Below are 25,560 nucleotides of genomic sequence, written 5' to 3'. Positions count from 1 at the left end.
AAAACCCAAACTCAAATTTGTGAGAAAAAAATCCACAACAGTATGAGGTTGGTAGTGTATGTACAATCTTACAGACACAAATAAATAGCATTTTAGAACTGTTGTTGGCTTAAGTACTAGAAATTGCTGCTGCTGCTGCTGCTGCTGCTAAGTTGCTTCAGTTGTGTCCAACTCTGTGCGACCCCATGGACAGCAGCCCACCAGGCTCCGCTGTCCCTGGGATTCTCCAGGCAAGAATACTGGAGTGGGTTGCCATTTCCTTCTCCAGTGCATGAAAGGGAAAAGTGAAAGTGAAGTCACCCTGTCGTGTCCGACTCTTAGCGATCCCATGGATTGTAGCCTACCAGGCTCCTCCATCCATGGAATTTTCCAGGCAAGAGTACTGGAGTGGGGTGCCATTGCCTTCTCCTAAGTACTAGAAATTAGGTCTGAGGAATTTCTTTCTGAACTCTGCATCTTGAAGACTCCTCAACAAAACCAAAGGATACAAACTCCTCATTGTTTTTAGTAATCTGTCATCTGAAGAACTTGGGGCTTCCCAAAAAAGTCAACACCAAAGGGTCAACCCCTCCTGACATCCAGGACAGATGAGTATACTCGACTCAAGGGAATAGGGAGATACTTCACTTCCCACTTTCTCTGCATAGCTCTGTACCTGTTTTGTCCCATTACATTGATTTCCTTTTGTGATGTTTTCTTTGGTGGTTTAATTTATTTTCCCTCTTAATACAGCTAGAGTGATATCAAAGGAAGAGCCAATCTCTAGTCTTGGTATTGAAATCAAAACCAAATGTTCTTTGAAAGAATTACAAAGTTTTCCTTGTTTCTGGAAAAAAAAACAAACCCCCAAACCAGCAACTCTTCTGAAATCACCTTAGTTCTCCCAGGGTTCATCTAGAAAAGAAACAGATTTTTTTTTCTGAGGTTTTCTGAGGCACAGCCCACTCTGGGGGCTTCGGCCCTGCTCCTGACCCTGCGGGAATCTCTATCTCCAGTCTGCACTTTATCTCCAGAACATGGATGCAAAGTGAAAGCCTTTCTGCACAAGACCTGTGGAGAAAAGGGGAAACGAACGGAAACCGGTACCAAAGAATCAGCTGCCATGGGAAGAATGAGAATGTTCACTCTCGTGGGCCAGCACAAAGCACAGCAGGAGTGAAGCCAACATCCACCTCACACTCGAGCAGGCAACCTGGATTATGTCCCTGCCAGCTTGACTGAACAGTGCTTTCCAGAAACTGTCAAGGATGAAATCTCAGACTTCCCTTTCCATGCTTGTTAAAAGGTTATAGTATAAATGTAAATTCTTCTCTTCATTATAATGATCCATCCCAGGCATCCATCCACTGGCGAATCATGCTATATGACATCACAAGGGTAAATATACTACTCTTAGTCCTTCTGGACTGAAATACACACGAACCTTTCTATTCCCCAAATGCTGTCACAAAGCCTATGATTGAAAATCTCTAGTTTTGCTGTTTCGGAGTTACTATACATGTCCTCGGTACTTCAGCACAGAAGTTGTATAATTTTGTTTTCTAACAAGGAAAGGCAGTTTCAAGGTCCAGTACCCTCTAAATCGTCTTACAAATAGCCTCAGCAAGAACTATGGTCCGTATGACCTGTCAACAGACAGACAAGTAGACCACACCTTGTGAAAGCTAAGAGATCCAGCAATTTATGTTTTTAGTGCTTGAATCTTTTATCATTCTATCCCCAGAGTTAGCTTTTTCTTGGCTGGAGTCCAAAAATCCCAAGCTATCATCTGGGTAGAAGAGATTCTTATTATTACCACAGATTAGATGAATGTATCTCAGAGAATTTATTGTTTCCATATCACGAGATGGAGCTTCCTTGCATGGAAACCATCTCTGAATACCAACGGTCCATCCATCAGCCTGAGATCTCCCATTAGAGGGATGGGTGCTGTTCAGAATCCGTGGGGAGTAATGGGCTGTAGCTTCCCCAATCGCAATTTAGGTTGAGAAGGTTGTTCTCCTCTGCTCAGATGGCTGGCTGGCATCACCAGTCAACACAAGTGCTCTGTGTGTCCTGCTGGGCTGGCATGAGTCCCTTGCATCATCCCAATCCATGAAATGTCAATGTCAGCAACAGTCTGAGATAAGTCCTGACTGAAAGGGTGAGACAAAGGCTTGCAACTTCAGTTTGCCAGACATTCTTGCAATTATAATACTGAGCCACTTATTAAAAACTAAGTGGTTTCTGTCCTGTAGAAAAGGGCAGAATGTGATCATCAGTGTCCCATCGGAAGAGTTGATCAATTTCCCTGGAACAGTGGGAAACAGTGTGAGGAATATGGCCTTGATCAGCTCCATCACATGACCTGGGGTTAGGACACTCGGATGATCTGTGTCATAGCCTCTTCATCTGCTTGATTTGGATCCTACAAAGAAAGCACAGTAACAATTAAAGTCCTTTGCAAAAACAACTGGGAATTCATGGTTCTTACTTACTTATCACCAAGGGAAGTACACAAACACTATGTCTGCATACATGGACTACAATGCAATTCCATTAGGAAAGAAGAGACAATAAACTTTATTCTTAGAAAAAGATTTCAAGTCTGGCCTGGCACTCCATGACTGAACACTCCCGAGTTGAGAGTATCTTGCTTTTTTAACACCTGTGCTGTGCTCTACACACTTAAGGATTAAGGATCCCTACGTGGCTAAAAAAAGACCTAGAGAAACCAAGTCATGTTGTATATTTTCATTAGTTAAATACCGAGCACTTGGCAGCTCTGGAAAGGACACTGGATTTTATTTACTTTAATGCACTCATTTTGCAGATAAACCTGAAGCCTGGACTAGAATCAAAAACTTAGTGACAAGCTCAGCAAGAATTAATTCTCAAATCTCTTGGCTCCGACTTAATCTTCTTTCCACTAAACTCTGCCTGTCGCCTGCCTTTTACAAAAAACCTGCACTGTTAAGATGAAGATCAGTCCTTGGGAGTTCACTGGCAGTCCAGTGGTGGGTCTGATGCTTTCACTGCTGTGGCTTACATTCACTCCCTGGTTGGGGAACTAAAATCCTGCAAGCCATATAGTGCTACCATACACACAAAAACCCACTATGTAACAACCACCTTCGGTTCCTCCATACCAAGGCTCTGAAGCCTCAACTGGCATGATCCAAGAAAAAGCTGAAACATTTCTAGGGGTGGTAGGACAAGAGGCTGAGTCTTGACCAAAGAGCAAGACCAATAACCAACATTTACTGAGTTCTCACCATGCACTAAGCACTATGATTAAAAAAGCACTATCTTATAAAGATGGATTGGACAACAGTGAAGCTGGAATGTGATGGGTCTACAGAATAAAGCTTCTGTATGGGAGGAACAGAATAATGGGAGGAACCCATTCAACAAAAATTTGCTGGTGCTCGTTCTTGAAGGGGTATTATGCTAAATACAACGGGGAACAATTCTTGACTCTCTACACAGCTTATAGTCTAGAGTAGACAACCACTGCACAATTACACAAATAAAACGATCATTACTACACTCAAAAGGAAGATGTGAGAAAATAATGGAGTAGAAGAGACCTCTGGATATGGCCTCTCAGATTGAAACCAAGACCTAAAAGATACGGAGACAGTCATGCATGATGACATGAAAGGATGGCATGAAAAGCTTTACAGAGAAGCTATTTTAAAGACAGAGGTTCCTGAACAGTAGAGCAAGAGCATAAAGACCAAGAAGCGGAGGAAATAAAGCCAAAGGTGGGCAGGAGCTAGATCCTACAGGGCCCTGCTGGCCATGGTAAGCACTTTGGATTTTAGTCTACGTGCAAATGGAAAAGGGGAGGAGTGGAAGGGAGCAGGATGGTGATGTGATGTGATACATACACTGAGATGTGGAGAGTGAACTAGAGGGGCACAAGAGGGGAAGAAGGGAGACTAGGCAGCTATTGCCTTAACTGAAGCAAAGAAGAGAGGGTTAGACTAGCCTGACAGCAGTTGGGAGGGAAAAAGTAAGCTGATTCAGAGTATAGTTTAGAGTTAAAACCAAGAGGACTTCAAAAATTGGACAACTCTAGCCTTAATAATTGGGTGAAGAGACACATGACTTATTGATAGGAGTGTCTGGTTTAGGTTTAAAAATAAAATAAAAACCAAGAGTTCTACTTTGGATGCATTGATTAGAAATGCCAGTAAGATACAATCAGCGAAATTAGATGTAAGAACCAGTATGGTTATACTGGAGTTACACAGCCTGGGTATGAATTTCCGTTGCACCATTTTATTAGATATTTTACTGTAGGCAAAGGACTTAACCCCTCTAAACCTCAGATTCAACTGTAAAATGGAAACTATAATTCTTACCTCATGGGGGTCGAGGCTGTTGTAAAGATTCAGTGATAAAATGCTTATGAAAGTGCTTAACGTAATGGCTGGCACACAGCAGTTAAGTGTTAGTTGCTGCTACTACTACACTAGGGAATAAACTTGTTCTCTGAAAATCAAGAAAAGTGAGAATTTCAAGGCATTAATAGTAGTAACTGGAAAAGTCTGAGGAAAAAAGGCCACTGGATCAAAGACCTTAGTTCTTTTAAGAAGAAAGGGACTCTAAAATAAACAATGTTGCATCCAGTTTAGAGACTGATTAGACCCTAGTGTGAAAATAGCAAGAGGACACTGTGAAGGCTTCCACCCAAGAAGATACAAGGCAATAAAGCTAAAAATAAAAGGTATAAATCCTCTTACCTGCATATGAGGACTATCTTTTTCTTTTGGAGAGAAAAATCGTCCGCCTTCCCCACGCTTCCGTGCCATGGCATGACGATGCCGAGACTCATGCAAGTATTTCTACAAGAGAAATCAAGTCACCAGCTGAAAGCAGCATAGCGCTCCAATGCTCAGAAGTCTAGGGTGGCTGTGATAAAGCCACCAAGGGCAGTTATGACCTTGTGTTATGGAGACATCTTGGAGAAAACACCAACAGCAGCTAACCGTCTAACTATCATAAGAATGTAAATGCTGAATGAGTAATAACTAAGTGCAGATTCCCCAAAGATATAGCAGAGATCACCACCTACCTCCCAATATATATCCTCCCTTTTGCTTTAGTAACAAACCAAATTTTAGCTGGTATAGTCTCATTAAAGAGATGGCATTTCCTAGCATTATTTGCAGGTAAGTGTGGCCATGGAATTAAATTTTGGCTAATGTGATTATGGAACTTTTTGAATGTTTCCTTGAAAGAAAGTTTCCTTGTTCCCTTTGCTCCTTGGCTAGAGCCCAGGCAGTCATATTGGCCTATGGATAGCATACTAAGAAATCAGGACAGTAAGACAAGATGAAAATGGTCTTGAGGATTACCACAGCCCGAGACAATTTATCTTTGCAGTTTGTTTTAGTTGCTCAGTCATGTCTGACTCTTTGTGACCTCACAGACTGTAGCCCACCAGGCTCCTCTGTCTATGGAATTCTCCAGGCAAGAATACTGGAGTGGGTAACCATTTTTCCCTTCTTCAGGGGATCTTCCAAACCCAGAGATCAAACCTGGATCTCTTGTACTGGAGGCGGATTCTTTACCATCTGAGCCACCAGGGAAGTCCACCTCTGGACTTTATGGAAGATTAAAACAAAACAAAACAACAACAACAAAACGCTATTTATGTTGTAGTTATTTTTTAAATATTATAGTTGCAGCTCCATATAGCAATAGTAAGTACCATTACAAAAGGTAACAGCTATCTAACTTCGAAGTCTGGAAGGTACTCAAGGAAACTAACCACATATAAGGTTATTTCAGAAGTAGAACCCTGCTGTTCTCATCCTGTGTCCGTCCCCATGTTATACATACCCTTCTTTCCTTTGGAATTTTCCCTTCTGCCTCTAATTTAGCCCGAGCTTGTCTCCTCTTAAGTATACGGTGGTACTGTTTGGCATTGACATAGAGAGGCTCTTCTTCAAGCATCTCTGCCCCAGGTAGAGGGATTCTCTGGATTGCAGGCACAGAGCCAGCACCAGGTACCATCTGTGTGAAGAGAAAAATCAGAGCTTATTAAGTAGTGACATGAAGTATGGACATGGGAAACAATTTCTTGGTCCCTGTTCTTCTGAATGCTACGACGAGTAGCTTTATAGGGCACTTGTTGAATGCAGATTCCTGGAGAACATTTACACTTAAGGCCTGCATTTTAAACAAATGTTCCAGATGATTCTGTAACAGGGGGCCAAGGACCCACACTGAGAAATGACATAACCATGTCCAGGTTTCTGTCCACGCAAAGCTCCATTTTCTAAGAATGTCTGCTGCCATCTAATGGTCATGAACAGTAACCACAGGCAGTAAAAGAGCACAAGGGAAGCACAAGGGAAACAGGAAGGAAGTACCTTCCTTGGTTCAAATTGACCAAGTGCTGCTAACTGAGTTTAGTTACCTAACAATGCAAGTCAACCCACATTTTCCTGAACAAACCCAGTTCCACTACCTTCCCAATGATAACAACTTGAAATGGTTAATTGTTTCTTCCAGGAGACTCCTCCCCTTCTGTGTAGGTTTCTAATCCTTGTTCTTTCTTAGTTGACCCATTCTAGGTACTGTACACTGACACCCTATTCTGACATAGGAGTTTACAGTCAACTCTCCTTCCCTTCTTCCCAGTATATTTACATCACACATTTTTTTTGGTTTCTCTATTGACTACAACCGTTCTAACTTTGAACGTTTTTGTGTCACCCACTTTGGGCCGTGTACTTTCTACTTCCCCAAGATCAGTAGTCTATACCTCTCTTCATCATTTGAATTATGAATAAGATTCCAGAAAAGTGAATATTTACATGCTCTTCTTCTGCTATATCTCTAGCACCTAGAATAGTCTCTGGCACACAGTAGGTGCACAGAATGAGTTAAGGTTTACTGTAATGTTTATTGTGAAAGTAGACCACTGTGTCTTAAGGGATTAATCTCAGTCTCAAGAGGTCAGGATTATACACCAGCTTTATGAGAGATTTTAAAACACAAGCTGAAGAAATTTTCAAAGACAAAGATATATGGAAAAATAAACTATAAAGGAGAACAATGAAATGAAAAACCAATTTTCTTACCATGACCATCCCGCCTGAATTGACCACATTGCCTGCCACTGGCAGTGTCACTGTGACAGTCCCTTGCCCACTGCTGGTTGTGTTGGTGTTGGCTCCCGTCTGGACAATCTGTGCTCCTGCCAGACTGGCTGCGGGGATGGTGATCATGCCTGAAACAGGGACTGTAACTTTAAGAAAATAAAACATAAAACAAACAAACAAAAAAACAGGTATACAGAAAGAAGGGAACACAGTTAGTCCCTCTTCTATCTGGCACACACTTATTAATCCTGGAAAAACTTGCTCTTTTAGAACAAGGGGAGGAAAAAGCACTCTTTCGTTCTCTGCCTTGGTTGCTGTATATAATCCAAGTAATCACAAGTTTAGAGATGTTAATAACGATAGGGGTTCTAGTTCTGAATAAAACTATCATCCTGAATAAAGCTACCCATTACTGACCCATACTGAGTCGAAAGTTTTCAATGGGTGACCAAATATTTTGGAGGCTTCCCTTTCTATGAGTCAGTCTGACTTCAGTTATAGCCACTGTTCTTACATAAAGGATCTGCTTCAGGATGAAGATTTTAAAAAAACTGTTTACTCTAAACTGACAATGAGTCAGACAACTACAGGACTAAATCTTAAAATTAAACCAGGCCAACCAAGCCCCCAACTTCAATAGCAGCACTTGAGGATTTGTTCCTTTTCTGAGCTCTGCCCGTTCTGGCCCTCTCCCGAGTCACAGAGGAGCACTGACTGCACTCGCTGGTTCTTGTCTACTGCCGAATTTCAATCACAAGTCAAACTTTCAGTCACAGAATACATACCACTAGTAAGGGTCCTGCACGGTATTTATTTGGTCACATTCATGTCTCGCTTACTAGACTAGAGTGTCTTTGAGAAGAAAACTGTTTCCAGTAATGTGCTGCATACACAGTGGTTATATAAGTCTTTTGAAATAAATTAATAATGAAGTGGCCCAGGGGAAAAAGAAAAAAAGAAAAAAAGCAGCAGTGATGTAGTTCTCTACCACTAAAGAAACTCTGTATTTCTAATCTTCCATTTAGAGAACAGTTCTTAGAAAGAATAAAAAGCTTATATAATCCCTAGGGTCATAATGGTTGTCTTTAACAACTACTGTAGTTCTCCTACAAATGGAATCAACACTGGTCACATATTGGTGACAAGGAACTAACAATCAGTGGAGACTTAAAGGAAATAATTTTTGTTGTTGTTTTAAAAGTATGTTGTATAGAGGTCACCACAAAATTTCTAAAGCAGTCATTTGCTCAGGATGAACAGGATGCCCCCAGAAGTCCCACAGAAATGCCGGGCACTCGTACCTTGCTGGAGAATGGTGCCATCTGCATTAACTGGCTGATAGACGATGGTCTGCCCTTCAGCAGTCTGTGCCACTTGCTGCCCCTGGACAGCAATCTGCTGCTGTGTCTGTAGGAAGCAAATCATGACACAATTTAACAGATTCCAAAGACACCACAAGAAAAAAGGACCACACAGTCCTTTTTAAGAAAAAGGCATTTTTGCGATAGTTTTCTTCCCCATTTCTACTACATGTGAAATACTCTACCCAGTTGCCTGACCCTCCCAAAGCAGCCGTGCTCCTCTGCTGAGGCCGTGGAGACAGCGGAGTTACCTGCGTCTGGCCAGCAGTGACGGCTGTCTGGGGCTGCTGGATGATGATCTGCTGGGTCTGGCCCTGCTGGCCCTGCACCTGCACGGCCTGCCCACCCTGGATCTGGATCTGTCCCGGTGGGACCAACTGTATCTGCAGAAGAGAACACCAAGATTAGTGCCCTGCTGACACTGGTCTCCACTGGTCCTGGAGTGTTAGTTACTCAAACTCCTCTAGAAGGCAGGAAATGTTCTGAAGAGGAAAAAAAAAACAGAAGTCCTATTCTGTTCTCTTATGAATTAGCTTATTTTCCATTTATGAAATTGGTGAATTTTGATCACTGTCTGGATACTGGATGATATTAAGGATGATATTGCTGGCATCGGGAATGTATTTCTAAAAGCTTATTCACTTAAAAATACACCCTGAAGTATTTTTGATAGATGAAATGGTAGTGTACATATTCAAAATAACCCCTAAGTCGGGAAAATAGATGAAAATAGATTTAAACATTAAAATACTAGTTTGTGTGTTAAAATGGGTTATGAGGATTCGCCGTATCATTCTTTGTTTTTGTCTATGTTTGAAGTTTTTTTATAACAAAATATTGAAAAAAATTATTAAGTAATTTCTAAATTTTCCAGCTGGGATTCTATAAATACACACACACACACATAAAATCCTTAAAAGATTTTGTACAGAAAGGGGTATTATCATATTAGATACCCTTGCAGTCAACACTGAAATTTAACAGATTAAATTAGAAAGTGTTGGTAAATAAACAAGAAATTTATCTGGTTACCTGGATCTATTTCTACCCGCTTTGGACAGTAAGGAGTACCTATTATTGGTCAATAGGGTTTCCTCTTCTACCTACTCGTATTCTTTGCCCATTTTTCTATTCGACTGTTACTTTCATAATCAACACATATAAAGAATTTTAAAAAACGTATTCTAGACACAAACCCCATTAAATGTTAAAAATATCTTTTCCAAATTATGTCTTCTACCTTTATTTTATGATATATTTTGACACACACCAAATTTTTAAAGTTATAAAATTGTTTTTTTTTTCAGTTTTTAAGAAATCCTTCTCTACCCCACATCATAAAGAAAATATTCCTATGAACAGAATATAAAAGTTTCCAAGTATGTTTTATAGTTAGATCTGTAATCTATCTAGCAAGTATTTTTTATATAGTATGAGGCAAGGATCAATCTTCCTTTTTGATACCATTCTTGAACCATTTCTTCACTGATACTTTATACTATTTTTGTTATATACCAATTTCCAATATTCCTACATCTATTTCGTGGCTCTCTACTTTAGTTCCATTGTCTATATTAAGCCATGTATCTTAACCTAAGGAGAGAGCATAGGTTTCACTGGAATTCTAAAACAGAAGGTACAATCCAAAAAAAGGTGAAGTACACTTCTAAAAGACATGATTATTAAAAAAAAAAAAACACACACACACTAAAGTAACCTCTAATAAAAATGGATTGAAATTTAAGTGTTCTATGGGAGGCTATGGAATCATACCTAGAGCCATATCATGCAACATTAACAGAAAATAATTTTTCCAAGATGGTTTGATTAGTTACAGTGCTGCTTGGAGTGAGGGGAATAAGATAACCTTTTCAATGTCTTCTGTTAAAGGTCAAAAAAAATCCTACAAAATCCACAGAATTTACAGCTGAAATGAACCCTAGCAATCACCTGATATAAACTGCATTTTTCAAATGAGAAAACCAACAATCAGAACTTGGCCAAGATCAAAAAGTCTGTTTAATGGCAGACCTGCAAATGAATTCAGGTCATTGCATTCCTGATACAGTCTTCCTAGCTCTGTATCACACTGTTTCTATTCAACAGAGAAGAGGACATGCCAAGTGGGGGGACTGCAGAGGCGGCAATGAGAGAAGGACAGAAATGAAATAGCAGTGTGAAATTGAGGCAAGTACACACACTGAAGTATGTTTAAAGACTCATACATTTATGCATGGAGAAATGTAGAAACTATTTTTAATCCTGACTACAACTCTATCTTGCCAAAAATATGCTGTTGCCTTAAAAATGACCATACCCTTTGCCCAACCAATTCCTCCACTCCCAAAAATATTCCCCTAAGATTAAACTCAAGTGAAAAAATAAAGCTATAAAATTCAAATACATTTATAGTAACCTTACCTATAAAAGCAAAAACAAGAAAAAAACAAAATAAATTTCTAAGTGCACAGTGAAATTAGAAATTCTGATTCATCAAATTGACTATTATGAAGGAATGTAAAAGTAAAAGGAAGTAAAACAAAAACACCAAACACACAACAATAAAACTATATGCTTGTGTACAACTATGCCCAAGAGGTGTGCACAAAACTACAAGGGAATATGCAAAACTTAAAAATTTGATTATCAAGCATGGCTGAATTTTTTTTCAACTAGTGGCTCAGACGGTAAAGCGTCTGCTTATAATGTGGGAGACCCAGGTTCGATCCCTGGGTGGGGAAGATCCTGTGGAGAAGGCAATGGCACCCCACTCCAGCACTCTTGCCTGGAAAATCCCATGGATGCAGGAGCCTGGTAGGCTACAGTCCATGGGGTCGCAGAGTGGGACATGACTGAGCAACTTCACTTCATATTACATTACTCCAGAAAAGTGAAGATATTAATGAAATCATAGAAGATATAAGTAGTTTTAGAAAATTTTAGTAAAAAGTTCATAAACATATATATATACACACACACACACTCACTGGCATCTGGCTATTAGTTATTAATACAAAGGTGAGATTACTTAAGCATATATTCTCTGTAAATTATTTCTCACTAAAAATACTTCATTATTAACCCTTCCCTCAAAGTCAACAGTTCATCCTTTTTAACAAGGACATAATGTGTGCTGAGTCACTTCAGTCGTATCCGACTCTTTGTGACCCTATAGACTGTAGCCCACCAGGTTCCTCTGTCCATGGGATTCTCCAGGCAAAAATACTGGAGTGGACAGCCATTCCCTTCTCCAGGGGATCTTCCCAACCTAGGGATCGAACCTGAGTCTACTGCGTCTCCTACAATGCAGGCAGATTCTTTAACTGCTGAGCCACTGAGGAAGTCCAAGGACATAATACACCAAATGAATATAGTATGATGTATTCAATCGATTCTTTACCAACAGATACTCAGGCTACAATTTTTTTTTGCTAGTACAATGCTCCAATAAATGTCTTTGTATATTTCTCCCTACATATTTATCTTTTCTTCCTATAGAATAGATTCTTAGAAGTGGGACAGGAACATCAAAAGGTTTAAGTATTCAAGAGCGAGATATCTTCCAAAAGGACTTTACAATTTGAAAATGAACAAAAATAATGTATTTCATTTTCTTAATACCCATTCTAGCACTGGATATAATCAGTGTTTTAAACTTCTGCCAACAAGATAAAAATGCCTGTAATTAAAAAGTTTGCTGCCACAGAGCTGTGTGTTCTGTTTACTTTTGTTTTCTGTTTCTGAATCAGTCTTTCCAGTGAATTTACCTAACTACTTTACACGTCTGTGCAGCTTTTATTTAGTTTCCTACATTTTTGTTAGTTTTCTACTTCCTTAATTTTAACCTATCTTTTGCTCATTTTCTTCTTGTCCTAACTTCCTAAAAAAAAAAAAAAACCTATTATTTCTTTTCAGTTCTTTTAAAATATTCAAGGTTATAAATTTTGCTTTAAGTATAGCTTGAGGTGTGTGTGATAGGCTTGGACTGAAATATTTTCATCACTTGCTAGATAAGTTTTAAATAACATGGAAGGAAATGAAAAGGATAGCATTTCTGACCCAAAACAACAATCTCCAAAGCAGACTATAAACTCCCCCCCTCAGTGCCCAGAAGCGCCAACAAAGGACGCACTAATGATGATTTCTATTAAACTAGATACTCTTTTTATAAGGGGTTCCCAGGTGGCACTGGTAAAGGTCCTGACTGCCAATGCAGAAGATATAAGAGATATGGATTCGATCCCTGGGTTGGGAAGATCCCCTAGAGGAGGGCATGGCAACCTGAAATGGAACAGGACTCTATATACAGTCCTGCCCCTAACCATGTCCTCTGCCTGCCTGTCGTCTGTGGAAAACTTTCACAAAAAGTAAGTTTAAACAGAGAAGTGAGAAATGTGGAAACAAGGGAAAACAGTCAAAGGAGACTACTACTGCTGCTACTAATGTAGTCATTAAGCAGTCAAGGACCTTTAGTTCTTTCTCAAGGTCTATGGGTAATATTCTGAGCTATATCCTGTGAGCTGTCTTATAGATAATAAAACACCAGGTGGAGAAGTTAACTACATGATGACCAGACTGTACCCAGGATATGAGCTGCCACAATTCCAGGAACTGGCCGCGAAGAAATGGGAACAGACAGACCCTGAAACTGAAGATTAACTACACCTAAAACAACTAAGATGATGCTGGTTAGGCCACTGAAGAGCAATTTGAGGATGACTGTCAGAGCTGACTGTGCTATTCCTGTATGTAGCCCCCTCCTTCTGTTTATAAAAGCTCCTGCCTCACTGGTTGCCACTGGCGGGGAGGTGGGGAGAAAGTTGGCCTTTGGACAGATGTCCACCATCCTCCTCCTCCCTAGTTGCCAGCATCTGAAACGAAGCAAACTTCCCTGTCTCCTTTCCATCAACCTGGCCTGTTTATTGGCTTTTGAGCAGTGAGCAGCCAGACCCTCAAGGAAGGTAAGAAGCAATTAAATACAGTATCAATTTTCAATTTGTAACAACTTATTTCTTAAAACTTCTATCCTGATATTCTGTCTAATATTCTTTTTTTTTTTTTAACTAACACTCACCTGCTGCAAACCCTGTGTCCCAGATACAGGTACTTGCATGATGGTTTGACCTTGTCCACCAGGAACAGCCTGGACCATGATGGGTTGGCCAGTTGATGTGATTAACTGACCTCCACTGACTTGTACCATTAATGGTTGCCCCTGGACCTAGAATAAAGTAAAATAAGAACAATGAAATAACATAAGACACAAAATGGTTTTTACCTAAAGACAAACACTGCAACTACTCTGCTGTCTTGCTAGAGGAGGAAAAAGTAGGAGAGACACTAAGAAAATACTTCCAGGTCCTCATCCTCAAGTAGTCTTCTTCGAAAATACAGTATCTGTAACTAAGTGCCAAGCTGAATACTTAAGTCAGATAAAATGGGGTATAAACAGAGTCTTTGGGAAGTCTCAATAGATACAAGGTGTTTATCATCAAATACAGGCTAAACTCATGAGAAGTGTTTAATCAAATCATCAAGACTATTTGCCTTTTTAGTCCAATATCCAGGAATTGTCTTGGGTGAAGACTAGAGAGTAGGCAATGAGAAGGAGGGCTGATGGTGGGGATGGTTGCTGGAGTGCAAATTCTAAGTAAGTTGGAAGGAGTAAATCCATCTGTACCTGGCAATGACTCCAGGTGAGGTATCAAGCAGCTCCAAAAGCTTATATAGAATACCCTTCCTCCCTACAGTTTCTCAAGCATAAGTGAAACACATACCTTTTACCCTCTGCCTCACCACTGAGAATTCTTGTCCTGTGGTTGTTTAAGGAGACCACTAATAAAAATGCCTAGAAATATATTGGTCAATTTACAATTTTTGTGGTGGGACTGCTCACACTGGACCCTGCAATATCTGCACAGTTCTTTTAGCTTTAACAAACATGAAAATTATACAAATTTTCAACAGTACCAAAAAACTCTCAACTTTCAATCTCCAGTGAGTAAATGGATCACTCTAAAACCCAGGGCACTGAAAATGCTGTAACATCTTGAGTCCCAATATAAAAATGTCTAGCTAACTGAATGCATTCTGAAAGCCAAAAACCAAACCACTTTAGATGTGAATTGAAATGTTCAACAAAATAGCTGAAAGCCCAAAACTTTCATTTTCAGATTCAATCCTTGTTTTGAGGAATTATTTCTAACAGATCAAAAGAAAATTTGTGTATGTGAAACAATCATTCTCAATGCCAGTGAAAGTATGTTCAAATAACAGTAATTAGTTAAAAGATCAATCTGTCCTAGATTAGTAGATTAGATATTAAGCCCTCCCCACCCCTATGAGCATACTGGAATCTTTAGGAACATTCAAATTCTGTGTTTTGTTAAACTGCTCATTGACAAATTCCAATTTACTTTTTAAAGACTTGACAATTTGATTCTCCTCTGCTTTTCTCCTCTCACTTCCCCATCCCAAATCAAATTCCTTTTGCTATACTAATGCTTCCACATGCTCTATTAGAAAAGATTTTTTAAAAAATATTTATTGCATGACTAACTGAAAGAAGTATTTAAAATTCTCCACAAATAATCAGAGCCCTACAGGAAAGGTTTCCATTATCTCCATAAAGTGCTTCCATTTCTTTAAGTAAAATCTGCATAAGAAGGAAACAAGTTTTAAGGCAACTATTTTTGTAATTTTCTGGCTCTCCATCATCTTCACTTTTCCCTTCACTGACAGGCTATATATACACATGATGAACCATTTGAGACTCCAAGGAACCTGCTGTTTTTACAACATATGATGATACAAGGATACATGCATCAGACAAGAAGCCAATACAGTTAAGAGCATGTTACATTCCCATTCCACAAGTGGTTAATGACAATACTGTTTTATGTATCAATAAGATGAAGCAAGCATGGAAAACATGAGTATAAAGCTGCTGAACTCTGAGATTTGAATACAGTTTGGGAGTACCTACAAACTCAGCTTATTTCAGCTTAATTTATGTTCAGAATTGGCTGTATATCATCAAACGTTATGAGTGGCAGGTATGGGAGTAGGGCTGAAAGGGTAGAGTGAAATGACTACGATAAGGGATAGTTCACTGCAGGATGCTTGCTAAGCAGCACTAACAGTAAAGTGAGATGCCAGTTCTGCATTCTAGGTCCTACTCATTTCCATTCAGAGGAAGAAAAAAGGCAGGGTACTTGAACTTTGCCAATTTCTCAAAAACATGATCATTTTAGCTAAAGTAACCTAATAAATACAGAAAAGACTTTTGCTTCTTCTGTTTACATAGGAACTGGCCCAAATACAACCCCAATTTAGGTATTTAACTTGGTCATACATATTAAGAAACTGCATTATTTAAGTAGGAATTCTTACGGTGGCTATATACCTAAGATTTACAGAAAGCATATCTCTCTTCTGTCCAACCAAGAGCTATGGGGCAATCTCTGCAGATCCAATAATAAGGTCATGACTTCCCCAAGAAAAGTAGTGAGAGGATAGCAGAGATTTAACAAGATTCAATGATTAGATTAATCTTGTCAAACGCAATCATTATTTTATATCTGAGTTGTCCTTTTAATACAGCACAATCTAGCCTAGTAAAATGTATACATTTTCTTCACTATTATCGTAATACAAAGTTCAAGAAAATTTACCGTGCAATCTTATTACAGAATCTGAGCTCTAAATAGGTTCTAATGCCACTTGTAAGAATTTCTTCACTGATTTTGTTCTCAGGTATTCCCCCAAAAACGTACTAGCCAATGGCACTTTTCAGAAAGCTGATACAGCATCACTACATGATTTAGTACAAAACATTAGGAAACTGGCATCTTATAAGCCTCAAAGACAAGTTAGCAGCATCAAAGTCATGCAACTGGCTTTGCTGTCCCTCCGTGACATCCTACCACAAACAGCACCAGACACGAGGAGAGAAGTTCATGCAGTGCTTACAGAGAGTCAGAGAGAGCACCACTACCTGGAGGGTCTGGACTTGCTGGCCTGAGGCGGATGCCACCTGGGCCTCAGTCTGCAACTGGACAGCAGTGACACCACCCTGCTGCTGAGAACAGGAACAGGAAGAGCTTGAAATGTGTCAGGAAGGAAATGTATAGTTCAAGACATGAGATCACCTTACCTCTTATGGGAGAGGAAGGGTCTTCTTTCAATAGCCCCACCCTACACAGGACTTTCAAACTGGAGACTCCCTATACTGAAGCTTTTTGTTGAAGGTAACAGATTACAGACATTGGCCTTTTGTCTCCAGAGCAGAACTCAAAATACCCTTCCATGACTCAAAAACATCGATGTAGCTGACATCATTAACAAAAAATTTTTAATGCAGTCCTTCCCTCCAAAAATAAGCATTTGATCCTTGTGCATGCAGTTATTTTAATGTTCTTTTTATTTCCTCAAATGAGTTCACAAGAACAAAATAGTTAATCAGGTTTTAGCAGCCTAGAAGCTAAAATGAAGAACTTCTGGAACTTGAATGCAATCATCAGAAAGGAAGAATAAAGCAATCATTATGAGCCAAAAACATCTTCATGAGGTCACTGCTCTCAGTCCCCAAACTAGGATAACTCCTACTCAGTTGGACTACCTTAGAAGCAATGTATTCATAGACTCAACTTAATTTTTATTACCCCAGTAGTAACTTCACACAGAGCAAGAATTCACTCACTAGGGCACTGGTATGAATGAATGGAGAGTCCTCTGTGGAATCTCCCTTTCTACCAAGGCAGCTGAAAGAAGCTGTAGTTGTGTGGAAGGAAAAGCCAGCAAAGGAATTTTGACAATTAATCTCTTTTAATAAAAAGTAGTTCCTTCCTTTGGTCATTAGATAGAACAACTCACCATCAAAACACCCACTGCCCAACCTGCCCCCCTGCCCCAACTAATGACTTTTCTATATTAGTAAGTCCCATTTTGGAAACAAAACATTTCCAATTTTGGCCTACACGCCAAATCAATGCTCAATAAATTAATTTTCTTCTAGGGAGAAAAAACAAGTGAAGTTTTCCTAAAACAAACCCAGGTATAAATCCTCAGAAAATGTAATCTGTGTATAAATTCAAGAAGGCAACCTATCTTAATTAAGAATAAACCAGCAGGAGAAATCCTTTCTAATATGTGCTTATCCATAAGTATGGCTACCTATTATCCTCATATTAAACTAGAGCTTTTCAAAATAAACACTGTGATGGATCAAATTAAATAGCGGATTTCTTAGAAGCTATCTTGGTTTGTCTATTGTGGCCAAAGCCTTACCAGATCACAAGATGGCTTAATCAATAAAAGAAACAACCAAATTTAATCCAGGAAAACAAAACCACCCTTCAAAGCTCCATCTGAAAACAGACGAGGTATTTTTGATTTCTAAGATAAAAGGGGGCAGTTTATTAAACCGGGCACCCATGAAATCAAATTCTAAGTAGTCATGGACTGGATAGACTTTTGAACAGAGAAAAATCAGAGAAATCACAATAAATCCAATCTTCAAAAAGTACTTCAACACAAGTCACCAGATCCACTATATGATCTGATGCCTCTCAAATCTGGAACTGCGTACTGCTATTATCACCTCCACTGCTGTGATGTTTAAATAAAGCAGTTTTACTTCCATACCTGCTGCTGAATCTGTCCAGCCTGTACAACAATCTGCTCTGTTGAACTATTGCTGTTTGCTGTATACTGTTCCATGGTCCCTCCAACTCAGTCCTGTCCACAGTCAGTTTCACTCTGGAGATCCTAGAAGACTGCAGGATACACTCCTATTAGAGAGGGAGGAAAAGAAAGTAAAGTGAGATTGTTAGTTAAGGCCTCACCAGATGTTTAATTAATTGTTAATATGCATTTAACATATTAACATTTAATATGTTAAATAGCATCTTGATAATGCTATTTAACATATTTAAAAATGCTTAGTCATTTCTCACCAGCAAGTTTCCCTTTCAGTACTACTAGAGCAACACCCGCACCTTAGAAATTCTCATTAAGCTACAGTATCACTTTCTTACAAGGCCCATTTAACACAGATTTTCAGGCCTACACACATACTTTAAAGAACTGTGCCTTTAATTTGTAACACATTTGTACTACATGTGATAAGCAATTTAAAATTTTAGGGTTTATTATTTAGTATGTAATTACCCAGATCTGAAGTCCAACAGATTGCTTATCAGTGTTAAGTAAGAAAGACACAGTGAAGGTTTGGGAGTTTGGGTTTTAATCCAGAGCAAGAAATAAAAAGGAATTATAGAAACGGCATAAATGCTATTTGCAGATTAGATAAAAGAAAAAAATTTTACATATCAAGGCTATTATTTTCTCTGAAAACAATCTACATTTTCCTCAGTCATGAATCTGAATGCCTGATAATATCCCACCTGTTATTAATTTTAACTTTTTTAGATGACAGTTTTGAAATATATACCCCAAATAGTGAGAAGATGATAATGTTCCACCTAATCCCCATAGCAATCACCCAACTTCAACAATTTTCAACTCATGGTCAATCTTATTTCACATGTATCTCATCCATTTTTCCACCCACCCTCCCCCTGCATTGCTGTTGTTCAGTAGCCAAGTCGAGTCCCACTCTTTGTGACCCCATGGACTGCATTATTTCGAAGCAAATCCCAGACACCTTATTACTCCATAGCTCTATAAATACTTCAGCACCTGCCTCCGAAGAGTAAGGACTCTTTTGTCTTTACATTTTATCACAATGATCCTGTGTCTCTACAATTACTTCAAACATTAAAAATTTTGTAAGTTTTTAATATCATTAAGAAAAAAAAAGCAAGGGAATTCCGCCCCCCCCCCCCAAAAATCTACTTCTGCTTCATTGACCACGCTAGAGTCTTTGTTTGGATCACAACTGTGGAATATTCTTAATGAGACAGGAATACCAGACCACATTACCTGCCTCCTGAGAAACCTGTATGCAGGACAAGAAGCAACAGTTAGAACTGGACATGGAAAAACGGACTGGTTCAAATTGGGAAAGGAGTATGTCAAGCCTGTGTATTGTCACCCTGCTTCTTTAACTTACATACAGAGTACATATCACATGAAATGCCCGACTGGATGAAGCACAAGCTGGAATCAAGATTGCTGGAAAACATACCAACAACCTCCAACACGCCCATGATACCACTTTAATGGCAGAAAGTGAATAGGATCTAAAGAGCCTCTTGATGAAGGTCAAAGAGGAGAGTGAAAAAGCTGGCTTAAAACTCAACATTCAAAAAATGAAGATCACGGCATCCAGTCCCATCACTTCATAGCAAACAGACGGGGAAAATGTGCAAACAGTGTCATGTTTCATTTTCTTGGGCTCCACAATCACTGTGGGTGGTGACCACAGCCACAAAATTGAAAGACGCCTGCTCCTTGGAAGAACAGCTATGACAAACTGAGACAATGTATTAAAAAGCAGAGACATCATTTTGCTGACAAAGGTCCATATAGTCAAAGTTACAGTTTTTCCAGTAGTCATGTATGTATGTGAGAGTTGGACCATAAAGAAGGTTGAGCACTGAAGAACTGACACTTTTGAACTGTGCAGCACTGAAAAACTGACACTTTTGAACTGTGGTGTTCGAGAAGACTCTTTGAGAGTCCCTTGGACTGCAAGGAGATCCAACCAGTCAATCCTTAAGAAAATCAATTCTGAATATTCATTGGAATGACTGGTGCTAAAGCTGAAGCTCCAATACTTTGGCCACCTGATGTGAAGAAATGACTCATTGGAAAAGACTGATGCTGGGAAAGATTGCGGGCAAGAGGAGAAGGCGGCAATAGACGATGAGATGGTTGGATGGCATCACTAATGGACAGGAGCCGAGCAAACTCAGGGAGATAGTGAAGGTCAGGGAAGCCTGGTGTGCTGCAGTTCATGGGGTCACAAAGAGTCGGACATGACTTAGCGACTGAATAACAACAACAAGTATCATTAAATATGCAGTCAAGGCCCAAATTTACTCTTCTCATACACTTTAACAGCTGAAAGTTCCTTTCTGAAATAAGGACACAATTAGATAAACTGAAGTAATAATGAGAACCCTGAAAAAAGGCTTGATTCAAAAACTTTAAATCTTCTCCCAAACTTTTCTCCAGGCCTCCATAAATTCTAAAATTTGAGTGACAGTTACATTTGAGTTACACTGAATTACATGAGCTGCACATCACAGCAGCAAAGCAATGTACCTCTCCCCACAAATCCACACGTGGTGGATGAGATGAATTACCCACCATGATTGTAAAGTGTCTCAGTATTGTGAATGCCCAAATATTTAGGAAGAAGTGCACTGATGGGTGAAGTTAAGTTTAGACATAGATATATACAGATAGCTCTCTAAAAAGGCAAGTACAGTACATTAAAAGCAGACTCTAGATGATGGGTACACAGGTATTTATTATAAAACTCAACTTTACTGTATCTAAAAAATTTTATACTAAATGTTGAGAGGAAAATCTAATAAAACTCAATCAAGTCTATTACTTATAACCAAATCAGTACCGAGTGTAAGAGCCACAAGTCAGTGACAGGATGACTATGCCACCGGGGCATGACGGTTTATATGGCCACGTGGTTCATCTCACCACCCTTGCTCTAACGAGCGCTCACCAAACACGCATCTAGCTATAATCTGGATTCACATATACGCCAACAGGGAGCAGATATGATTAGTTACATAAGTAAACCTAACAGTGATTTCTCACTGCATACCGACAAATCGGCCTTCTGATTTTTATACGTCTCTTCTAAACTGGTTGACTGAGTTGGCTCCTCAGAGATTCTGGGAACAGTACAGAAAACCAGATTTTCAGCCAGACTAAGTGGCTCTTCCAGGGAAGTGAATGGTCTTTCCTAAATTCTATCCTGTCTCTAACTGCAATACACACAACGCATTGATGTTTCTAAGCTAATACAATTAAAAATTAAAGGTCATGAGTAGTGTGATTTCATTTATATGAAACCCTGAGAAGGTAATAGTAATCCAGAGATAGAAGGCAGATCAGTGGTTTCCTGGAAATGGAAAAGGGGGAAGAGGGAAGTTGACTGGGATAGAGCATCTGGAACTTTCTGGGGTGATAAAATGTTTTATATTTTCATTATAGTGGTGGTTGCATTTGTGTATAAATCTATCAAAATCCATCAAAATGTACATTTTATATCTAAACTATATCTCAAAAGAGTTGATTAATACAATTAAGGATCAGGAAGGAATGTCCTCTGTATTTTAACAACCTACTCCACCTCAAATCCCCTTCCTGTGTCAGATTTTTTTCCTTGACCCCTACTTTCCAGAAATTTATATCATACTGGAAGTGCAGAGAAATGACTAATAAAATGTCATGCAGGTTTTCTTTTTAACTAGTTTATCCTCGTAATACAAATGCTACAACTTAAAAACATTTAAATCCACTATACTTTGATGGGTCAAAACAGAAGGGGTTTCAAGTTTAACAGCAATTTCCTGTCATATATTAATGAGGGAGTGATTCAGCTTGGAGCATGATATTTAGACTGCTAATGGTGAAGAACGGTTGCCACCAGCTTCTGTGAAGCCATATGTTCCCACTATTGTGAGCTTCAGTTAGCAGAACTGCAATATAATCTGACATCGTCTTTCCTCAAGTGCTTTTCTGCCCACATTCTGACAGAATTAAGTCAGCCGGATTTAGTCTGTCTAGTTCTTGCTCCTAACTCAAAGTTTGAATGTCTTTTCCTCAAAGACAGAAAGAACATATGTTTATTCTGGTTAGCAAGAAAATCTCTTCCTCCTCAGTTCAAGGTACAGAACCTGAAATACAGCTAACTACTTAGAAATCCATTTGTTTTAGACCAACACACATTTTAACTCAACCAGAAACTCAACCTTAAAAAACAAGTGAAAAATCCTGCAGAATTATCATATTTGATCATCACTACCAGGCAAAGACTAGAACAGCATTTTTAAATTTTTTGACAGCTCACAGTAAGAAACACATTTCATATCACAAATGCACTTAGAACATATTTTAAAAAGTAACTAAAAGTTTCATGACTGATCTGTGTAAGTATAACTTAAGATGAATGGTGGTATTCTCTATTCTACTGTAAAAAATTAGCAGCATCGGCCCACTAAATTGACTTCACAACTCAACAAACAGGTCCTGATCTATGTTTGATAGAAGACTAGAGAACGAAGAGCTGTCCACTATCCCCACCATCCAAACGGTTTCTGGATTGCAGTTCTTAATTTGCATAATCTCCACTAATGATGGACCGCCTGTCAAACACTGTCTTGAAGCTTTTAGAAATAAAACTATAAGTTTCTAACTTCAAAGAGTCTTTAAATTTAGTAAAGGAGTAAAAATCTGTACTGAATCCCTAAGAAAAAAAGCAAAAGAGTTTGGACAGAAATTGGGGATAGACATGAAGTCTTTAGAAAAAATGTGGCATCTGACCTGGTCTTAAGCACAAGTAGGATTTACACGTGACGAAGTGGAAGGGAATGGAGTGGTCCAAATGAAGACATAGCATAAAAACAAAGAGAAAAATTTCCACATATAAAACAGTAGGCTAAAAGGCCACATGTCAAGAGAAAGCTAAAGGTCAGATTACTGTACTCAAAATTCCAGGCAAGGAAGTTCTTTTGCAAATTCTAGAGGGGTTTAGCAATAATGTAACCAGACAATAACGGTCCATTAGAAAGAAGTCTAGCAAAAATGTCGGCTGGTTTTAAAGTGACACATACTACCATTTTTAAGTCCCAAGGTATTTATTCTCTCCAAAGGCAAATGTAAACGTTCTAAAAAAAAAAATCCAAGTCACAGTGCCCCATCTATGAGATATTTTACAAGTCAATTTTTTAAATGATTTCAACAATAAAAAACTCATGGCAAAAAATGAAAACAAAACTGTCCCCAATTTTTTAGTAGTGGAAAGAGCACTAGAGTAGCTTTCTGAAACTTACCAGTTATATGACTTCAGTAAATGTGATTATAAAAATAGGCATCATATACTAGAGGCTGACTGTATGTAACAAGGACTGCTGTACCGTGCTTCACCTGAGTAAAAAATGTTAAAAGTCCTAGGCGAAAAATCTCCTTTCCTCCCCCCCAAAGTTAGCTGTTATTGTGGAGCAGAATCTCATAAACCAGTAACTTATTTTTCCAAACTTGAAAAAAAAAAGTGCTTCTAGATTTCTTCTGAAATCTCCACAAAATAACTGCTTCCGAAAAATCCCTTAGCAAAATATACAAGTGGTTTTACCAACTGCGTTTCCCAACCTACTAAACTGTCACAAATGCCCACCGCCCTATACTTTCTTCTTCCCCAAAACACACAGCAAAGTCTGGTGCCTCAGCACATGCTCTTCTCTTTGTGAGCAATGCTCTTCCGTTCTTTCCTACCCAAAGAAATCCCATTATTCTTCAAGGCCAATTAAAAGTACGGCAATGCTGGCCTTCCACCGAGGCTGTTGGTAGCTCACACATCACAGAATTGAACTTGGCCCCGTTACAGCACTAACTCTGAGATATGAATTACCTGTTCATCTGTCAATCTCCACCAGGCTGGGAAGATTCTCAACGACCTCTAATCATTCTTCCCCCAGCAGATGGACGCCTGGTTCATACTGACTGTTCGATACTTGGCTGTCAAAGGAGATTGCCTCTCACCCTAACGAAAACCCCAGAAGACTGTTAAGTTTCTATAAATACCCAAGAAAACGTCAACATACTGGGAAAAAAACAAACCAAGAGATGGCTGTGAACCAAGCTAACGAGTGAAGTCTGACATGTTCGAAGTGACACAGAAAGGTGAAAGGAAAAGAAACTGTACATTCCTAAGGGAGCGAGAATCCACGAGATGAGCAACAGATAAGACTAATGAAAGCAAATTGTGCAGCCTCGGGGGAAAGGAATGCACAGAGCTCGCAATCTTCCAAGAGTGAGGTTCCAGGCACCGAATGGACAGGGGCTTACAGCCCGGGCAAGGAAGGGACACCGCCTGGATGGGCTCCAGGACGGAGGTGTGCGGTTCTGCCCGGCGATCGGGGCGGGGAAGAGAGGAAATGACGAGCCAAAAGGGGGTGGTAACGGCGCCGCGGCCGGAGACCCGGGAGTGAGCTGGGAGGAGGGGCGCAGCGGGGTCCGAGGAGAGGGCGCACTAACGAACCCCTTCCCGCGCCCCCCGGCAGAGGGACGGCGGGGGCGGGCCGGCCCCCACTCCGCGCTGCACGCGGGGTCTGGTGGCCACGGCGCGCGTCTTCTCCGGTCCACCTTCCCCACCTAGGAGGTCTGCAGACAGGACAGACTCGCTCACGGAGGGGAGGGGTGCGCGGGCCCCGCGGGGGGAGACTTCCCGTCCCGGGGGCCGCCGCGTGTTGAGTGCAAGGGCAGGTTTAAGTGGTGAGGCCAGAAAGACCAGGAGGAAACTGCCTAGGCCCGAGTGTGTGTATATCCGAACGTAGGGGCCTTGTGGCAGGCAAACCCAACACTCCTGCATCTGGGGCCCGAGAAACTGGGCCAAAGGGTCGGGGAGAAGGGCGACGCAACCCCAACTGGCCCTGGCATCCTGCGCAGGTCTGAGCCCCGAGATGCCTGCTCCCGAGGGCGCCATCCCCTCGCGGGGCGGCCCCCTGCAGGCCTCGGTGGGGAGTGCCCAGGAGAGCCTCGCAGGCTCTGGTCTGGGGCAGCAGGTCGCCCCGCTCGGCTAGGCTCAGCTCGACTCCCGGGGCTCGACAGGCGCCTGGGCCTCTCCTGAGTGGTCAGCGAGACCCGCCAATCGGGGCGCTGGGGCCGGCTCTGGGCCGCTGGATATTGGCTCCTCATACTCACCGTGCCTCGCTCCCCCGGTTCGCTGCCCGCGCTGATTGGCTCCAGTACCGGACCCCGAAACCCAATCAGAGGCTCCAGCCGCCGCCGCCGCCGCCACTGCCGCTGCCTCGCAAAATGGCGAAGTCGAACAAAGGGGAATCAGGCCTCCCTCCAACTGCCTCCGCGCAGGCGCCTATTAGGCCACGCCCCCTACCCCGAGCTCTGGGCTCGCCCCACCCCCGCAGGAGCGGCACCGCGCAGGCGTG

The 25,560-nt window shown here is 40.5% G+C and overlaps 1 protein-coding gene across 33 annotated transcripts; it reads right to left on the bottom strand.

The window, feature by feature from the left end:
* Positions 1-1,801: 1,801 nt before the first annotated feature.
* On the bottom strand, positions 1,802-25,471 carry NFYA (nuclear transcription factor Y subunit alpha). 33 transcript variants are annotated; one of them, XR_014062171.1, is made up of 11 exons: positions 25,044-25,209; positions 24,024-24,155; positions 18,107-18,252; positions 13,536-13,682; positions 8,713-8,844; positions 8,402-8,507; positions 7,080-7,246; positions 5,833-6,006; positions 4,731-4,832; positions 4,350-4,479; positions 1,802-2,407 (listed from the first exon to the last, which is right to left on the bottom strand). XR_014062171.1 is itself a non-coding variant. In XM_081520389.1 (10 exons), the coding sequence occupies exons 2-10, from the start codon at positions 18,179-18,181 to the stop codon at positions 2,354-2,356; spliced, it is 1,044 nt and encodes a 347-aa protein (XP_081376515.1). In that variant the 5' UTR covers positions 18,182-18,252; positions 25,316-25,471; the 3' UTR covers positions 1,802-2,353. The 33 variants fall into 33 exon arrangements, 23 of the variants coding, with proteins under 23 accessions (XP_081376515.1, XP_081376520.1, XP_081376521.1 ...); XR_014062175.1 differs by having other exon boundaries at positions 7,080-7,228; XR_014062170.1 differs by lacking the exon at positions 25,044-25,209 and adding an exon at positions 24,654-24,725.
* Between the last annotated feature and the right edge of the window lie 89 nt (positions 25,472-25,560).

Source organism: Giraffa tippelskirchi, chromosome 8 (assembly GCF_054371585.1).
Source record: "Giraffa tippelskirchi isolate mGirTip1 chromosome 8, T2T-mGirTip1v1.2.pri, whole genome shotgun sequence".
NCBI lineage: Eukaryota > Metazoa > Chordata > Mammalia > Artiodactyla > Giraffidae > Giraffa > Giraffa tippelskirchi.
The sequence above is the reverse complement of the archived record's forward strand: the minus strand, read 5'-3'. Positions and strand labels throughout refer to the sequence as shown.

Excerpts from the sequence above, each read along its gene's own strand:
- NFYA (XM_081520389.1), bottom strand. The coding sequence starts at position 18,181 with ATGGAACAGTATACAGCAAACAGCAATAGTTCAACAGAGCAGATTGTT. Across the intron at positions 13,683-16,454 it reads AAGTCCAGACCCTCCAGGTA|GTCCAGGGGCAACCATTAAT; the intron begins GTGGTGCTCTCT and ends ACTTTATTCTAG. Across the intron at positions 8,508-8,712 it reads TCACTGCTGGCCAGACGCAG|ACACAGCAGCAGATTGCTGT; the intron begins GTAACTCCGCTG and ends TGCTTCCTACAG.